The following is a 5,912-nucleotide window of genomic DNA, read 5'->3' on the forward strand; positions in this document are numbered from 1 at the left end:
CGATACTCCAGGGGCAACACTCATTTACGCTCTCTGTACCCCTGGAATATGTTCAAAATTGAGCGTAACTTACCCCTGGAGTATCGAGGATAAAGAGGTTCAAGTGAATGTTGAAGTATTATGCAGTTGACCATCAGCAACTACACAGGCATCATACAACTAATCACAACAGCCTTTAAGATAATATGACGGGAACTACAATGAGAGTTGCTGAAAGACGGTGGATCCTGAGAGACCTGAAAAAGATTGTTCCTTGTGCACGTATGAAACTCAATACAGCTTGTGAGTTTCTTTTGAAGGCAGGCAAGGTAATGAGGGGAAAGCTTAGGATCTGTGAAAGCGACATACCTACTCTTACAGAGAAACCAGTAATGAAGCTTTGTATATGTAACGACAACACCCAAAGTGTGACTCAGGGAAGCCCCAGGACTGGATATGCCAACACGACTTTCTTGGGTGGAAGAACAGTCAGCGGTTATTGAGACGTTGGTTGAACGTATCCGAACTTTAGCGATTTAGGCTTGTACAACTCAGAGATAAATATAAGCTATCACTCAAATAAGTGACAGAATAGTTAAATTTGACCTAGATGCAGAAGGACATGTTGAGGGACACCATAGACGACAAAGCAAGGCCAGGGTACAAAGGTCGAGGCACAGTGAGAATAGTAACGAATGTTGTGAGTGGCAGAGGAATTACGCAAAGGGACATCGTTGAAAATTGTGTCCCCTCTTTAAAAAATGTTCTAGGTCTGTACCTGATGGTACAGTTTAACATGTTTCTCCTTTTCTCGTTGCAGTAGTTATATCTTTGTTTTTTCTTTCTCTGCCAACTGTTCTTTCCATTCCATGACGTCTCAGTTCACACCAGGGACTAGCCTGATGGCAGAATTAAAGGCCGTATGAGAAGACATTTTAGAGGTAATAGGAAGTGGACCTATGTTGTCTGTCAATCACATTGATCGAGTCGAAGAAGTACGTTATTTGATTAATTAGCACACTTCAAACTATGAATATTCCAAGCCCTGTGATGTTCGTTATCGAAATACCTAGTTATCTATCTTGGTACTGTAGTAAAAAAAAAAAACAATCAAAGAAAACCGTACATTGACTTACTACTGTTTTTAAGTCCTGCTAAATGCGGATTTGGGAATTGGCTGTTTAGGTCTGCGTAGCTTAATTATTTGTAGCGGAACTGTGCTGGGTCGACCCACGGCGACCAGGCAGCTTAATTGATTAGAGCGTCTGTCTAGAGCTCTAAGGGGGTTCGATTCCTGATATGGCCGTGTGTTTTTTCATCCTGTTACAGTGGTGTTTGTACGCAACCCTTGTTTCAGTTAGGAATGAACAAATGCTTGACAAGGGATATCCGAATATCGGTTGTTAATATCGTTGTCCTCGGGGGCGACCTCAATTCGTCAATTTGTCTAGCATCCGTCTAGAATTTGGAGATTCCGGATTCGAACCCCGGCCTTGCTTTGCATTTATTCTCTCCTCTTTCATCATAATCAATGAGTTGTAAAAGCATTTTTGAAATGCCATTTCTTTTTTTAAATATCTTAAATCAGTAACTTTATCTGTACTACTCGTGATTAAGACGGGACATATCTGCGTTAGCTTAAATATATTCTAGCTCTTTCCGATCCGCATGAAAAAAAAAGAAAAAAACCCATTGGTGTTTAACATCAAACACGTGGTTAATAACGTGCACCACGTGTCGATTACTATTACGTCACGTGATTAGTTACATGCATCACGTGTCTGTAACCACGACGTCAAAGTTCATTGTCCTCGATGTGAAACCCGCCTAAGGTGTGAGCAATATCTCTGCTCTTTAAACTCTTCAAAAGTTCTTCCTTCTAAATTCAAACAGGTTAGTATTTGTTTTCGTTCTCTTGTGATTCGAACTTAATGCACCACCTGCATTTCTAATAAGCATATGATATGGTGAACAACGCTTCAGGTTAATGAACTAAAGTTTGGTTGTTTATTTCGTATCAAATTTTAGCATTTCTCGTCCTTAGGTACGATGCTATTCTTAACCATTATAACGAGAGTGGTGTACTGGTATATGGATCATAACAATCCCGCCAAGCTTGCGAAACAGGGTAAGCTAATTTATAGTTCACCAGGGAAAGTATGTACAGTAAAATCTGTAAATTTTTGCGAATATTTATTTCCCCAATCGCTTCGAAACCGCGAAATAAAAGATAACATACACTCCCTATATGTATATATACATGAATCTAACTGAACTTTGAGAGATAATTGAATTTGACTCTCCCGCATATCAACGCGAAAATTATGGTAGATATCGAATTTATGCACCTGCTATACATGAGGCAGTTTAGAAGCATTTAGATAACGAAAGGTCAGTTAAATTAGGGTTAAATAGCAATAACTGCAAAAAATGTTATTTTCTGTCAGATGTAGAAAAATAAACTTTTGTTTTCATTTTCAGAAAAAGAATTACAGAAAGTCAAAAGCTGCGTGAAGGTGAGTGACATTTCAGAATCGATGACTGAGCGATCTTACCAATTCCTTGAAATATTACTGCACTTCATACTCCATTTTCGAAGCTATATTTTGATTTATTTTCAGACTGTGAAATTTGCAGAGCCAGAAAAGAAACAGATACTTATTCATACGGCTACAGAAAATAATGTTGAGCTGGTAAGGCCATATCCCAAGTTTTAGTTCACATGGATCTTATGCCACGAAGCAGCCTCCGTCGTCCGTGTGTCGAATATTCTTTTTAAAGGCTACTAGTCAAGAGGGCTTGAGTAACTTTGAGTGAATTTAATTGGACATGGGGGTGTCCCTGGGCTTAGGAAATGTACCGTTGTATATATAAATGAAAGCCGTGGTTCAAATTCTTCTCTGTGTGTAGAAGGGTGGGCTTAAAAGGTGAAGTGGGGTAAATCTAAAAAAGTGAGTACGGCTTCAGTACAGCTGATAGAATCATCCAAGGTCTACGGTCATGTATTGTTGTACGAACGAAGTGCGTTACTCATGGGAACAGAAAGGCGGGGCAGAATAGGGGAAATGAAAATAAATCCTTAAAAGACTACTATCAAAAAGTTCTGTTTCATAAACTAGTATTTTCAACATCATTCGAAATGAAGCATTAATTGTTCAATGGAATTCAGTTTTGTAGAAATGACGGATGTGGTCTCCTTGTGGACACAAGGGCAAGACCCAGTAGTTTTTTTTTAAATATTAACGACGTTATTGATTATGTTCTGTTTTATATATTTAAAATGCATTTAGTGAACGATATGTTCTTGGATATTGGGGGCTGTTTTTTATAAGAAAATGTTGTGGTCATCACTGAAGGCAGATGGGCGGGTCTGATTAAAAGAAATGAGGGCATTGACTTTTTCGACTTCTTCTCCAGCTCCGACAAGTTGATTTTAACAAATGATTATAGCTTTGTTGTCATTACTATTTTTTCTGTTGGATTTTCGAGACCAAATAACATTGTAGATATCATGGCATCTGATTGCCCGATACGTGTTGAAAACGATACCCAGACCCCATGGACCTTTTGTTATAAATTTTGTTATGAATTTGAGCTTGTTGTGATTTATTTTGCTTTGATAGATAGAATTACATTTGTATAGAGCTATTTGAATATTTTTCATTACGTTCATTCGTCTGTTATATTTAAGTTTGTTTGTTTGGTGAAAGAAATTTGTTATGTGTTATCCCAGATTAAAGAAAAACAAAAAGGCGAAATGAATTCGGAGAAGCTGAAGACTGAGTACAAATGTACCGGATGTACAGACGAGGACTCCACCAGGAGGCGCCAATGGGAGAAGAATGAAATTGACTATATGGGACTTGATTCGTTCGATAATATCATGGCCAAACTTGACCAAAGCATGTCTAAATAATTCTTCCGACGTGTGAAATAAGGTATAACTCTCTATATGATTATGTGGGGCACCCCATATATGATGAAGAGTGTGCTATACATGAGGCGCGCCAGAGCCATCTTTATATGTTCGGAGTTTTTGAGAATCAGACTTCGTCGTCACATATTGTGACCAGAACGCAACCATAAAACGAACTAAGCCAAGACGCTTTGAAAAGTATTGCAATCATCCGGAACATAAATACAATCCAAGAAAATTGTAAACGGAAGAGTTTGATAACAATACTTACAATCAGTCTTATATCGCATAACCGGAAGTTATCGGTACCCTCACCAACAGCAATCAAATTAACCAACAGCGAGACCAGAAATATGCAATATTCTATCAACGGCAACCTACACATTCGGTAAAAACACGACCGGAAGTTTTTGTTCAGACGACTGTCAAATTCAACAAGAACTGGAAAAGAAGTGGTCCACACCTTGACAGTTATCCAATTCAACCTTATATCCTAAAACACCAAGCCGCATACATCATGGTATGACTTACCCTGCGTGGCTGTCAAATTAAACAAGAAAAAGGTGACCGGAAGTGACTGATATCTCCCCAACAATTATGTTTAACAATGACCCCCTTCAGACCTTGCATAAGTATCACAGTCAACAACGATAACGCTACCTTACACGGGAATAAACAGGAAGAAAATAAAATACCGAAAAACGAGAAAGTCAGACATATCCCCGGACGTGTACGGTTATACCGCCAGCGCTGTCTGCTGGAAAGGATTTCACAAAGCACTATTTACTATGTGTATTAATAATATATATATTCCAAATGATAGTGATGGTCAATCACCCTGTCTTTCCCTTGTAAACATGATTTTGATATTTATATATATATATATATATGTATCTGATCATCTTGATACATATATTTAATGAGACTCGTGCGGAGAGGGAGATATAACGTATTTGAAACTTTTGTTGTGTCGTTGGCAATATGCCTATTAAACTAAATGAATCCATAGCCTGGACATCAATCAAGCGCTTTGCTGTGTTTTGGCAATATAATATTATTTAGACTTTACTTAACCAACAAAAAACTGGTAAGAAATTAAATTCACCATATCAGAAAAGGTATTTTTTGTCAGTGTAAGACAGTATAACCACTCGTAAGAACGATCTACTGTGTCACATTGTTGTAAGCTGACCTGATACACGGTATACTTCAGTGCCGTGTGTAAGTCAGTATATTTACATTTGCATGGCATTGTCACTATATAGCCTCTTTGAAAGCTGTGTCGTTGATGGGACTTTAATTACCATGCATCACGAGACGCAATTCTTAGCGTATTAATACAACACTGAGCGGAACTACAATATCCAATATAAATAAACATGACGGCTGCTGAAATATCGCTGGGCATTGTGAGATTTGACAATGCCATTGGAAATTTATGTGCAAAATAAAAAATAAAATAAAAAACACTTTTATTACAACGAAAACAAGACCAATGTCTGCAATATCGTACAAAGTGCACATTGGTTGAAATCACCAATGCCGTCAATGGAAACAATTTTAACGCTCATGCAATTTATCAGAAATATCGTCTGTTACACTGCACTGATCAACAGGGGTTCGTTACAAATGTCTGAAATACACATATTATATAGACCTACTGACACATATGTTACAGACCTACTGATATGAGTCACAGCACACATAAACATTTCAGACATTTGTAACAAACCTGTGCTCCGTGGCAAGATCACTCACTTCACACGCTATCTTTCAGGCGTCTCGCATCCACCATTCCTCAGTTTCTGACGACATGTCAAATAACGAGGATGTTATAGAATATACCGACTGTTGTCAGGTTCCCATACAATCAACAAATACATTCACGCATGGATTCTTCAAAAAATGAGCAAAGAGAAAAGTTCGAATTAACTTCCAAAAATAACTCCCTCGTGGAGGGCAAGGTCGGATTTACGGTGTTCACTGTATTTGTCCATGCGCGAAATTTGTTCCGGGG

The 5,912-nt window shown here is 38.2% G+C and overlaps 1 protein-coding gene across 2 annotated transcripts; it reads left to right on the plus strand.

Annotated features, from left to right (window-relative positions):
- The first annotated feature begins 849 nt into the window (after positions 1–849).
- Positions 850–5,157, plus strand: LOC110464531. Of its 2 annotated transcripts, none has more exons than XM_021519784.1 (5): positions 850–920; positions 2,024–2,107; positions 2,461–2,495; positions 2,601–2,672; positions 3,713–5,157. In XM_021519784.1, the coding sequence occupies exons 1-5, from the start codon at positions 902–904 to the stop codon at positions 3,893–3,895; spliced, it is 393 nt and encodes a 130-aa protein (XP_021375459.1). In that variant the 5' UTR covers positions 850–901; the 3' UTR covers positions 3,896–5,157. The 2 variants fall into 2 exon arrangements, with proteins under 2 accessions (XP_021375459.1, XP_021375460.1); XM_021519785.1 differs by lacking the exon at positions 850–920 and adding an exon at positions 1,784–1,872.
- The last annotated feature ends 755 nt before the right edge of the window (positions 5,158–5,912 follow it).

This window comes from Mizuhopecten yessoensis, unplaced genomic scaffold, assembly GCF_002113885.1.
Source record: "Mizuhopecten yessoensis strain PY_sf001 unplaced genomic scaffold, ASM211388v2 scaffold11007, whole genome shotgun sequence".
NCBI classification, from domain to species: Eukaryota; Metazoa; Mollusca; class Bivalvia; order Pectinida; family Pectinidae; genus Mizuhopecten; species Mizuhopecten yessoensis.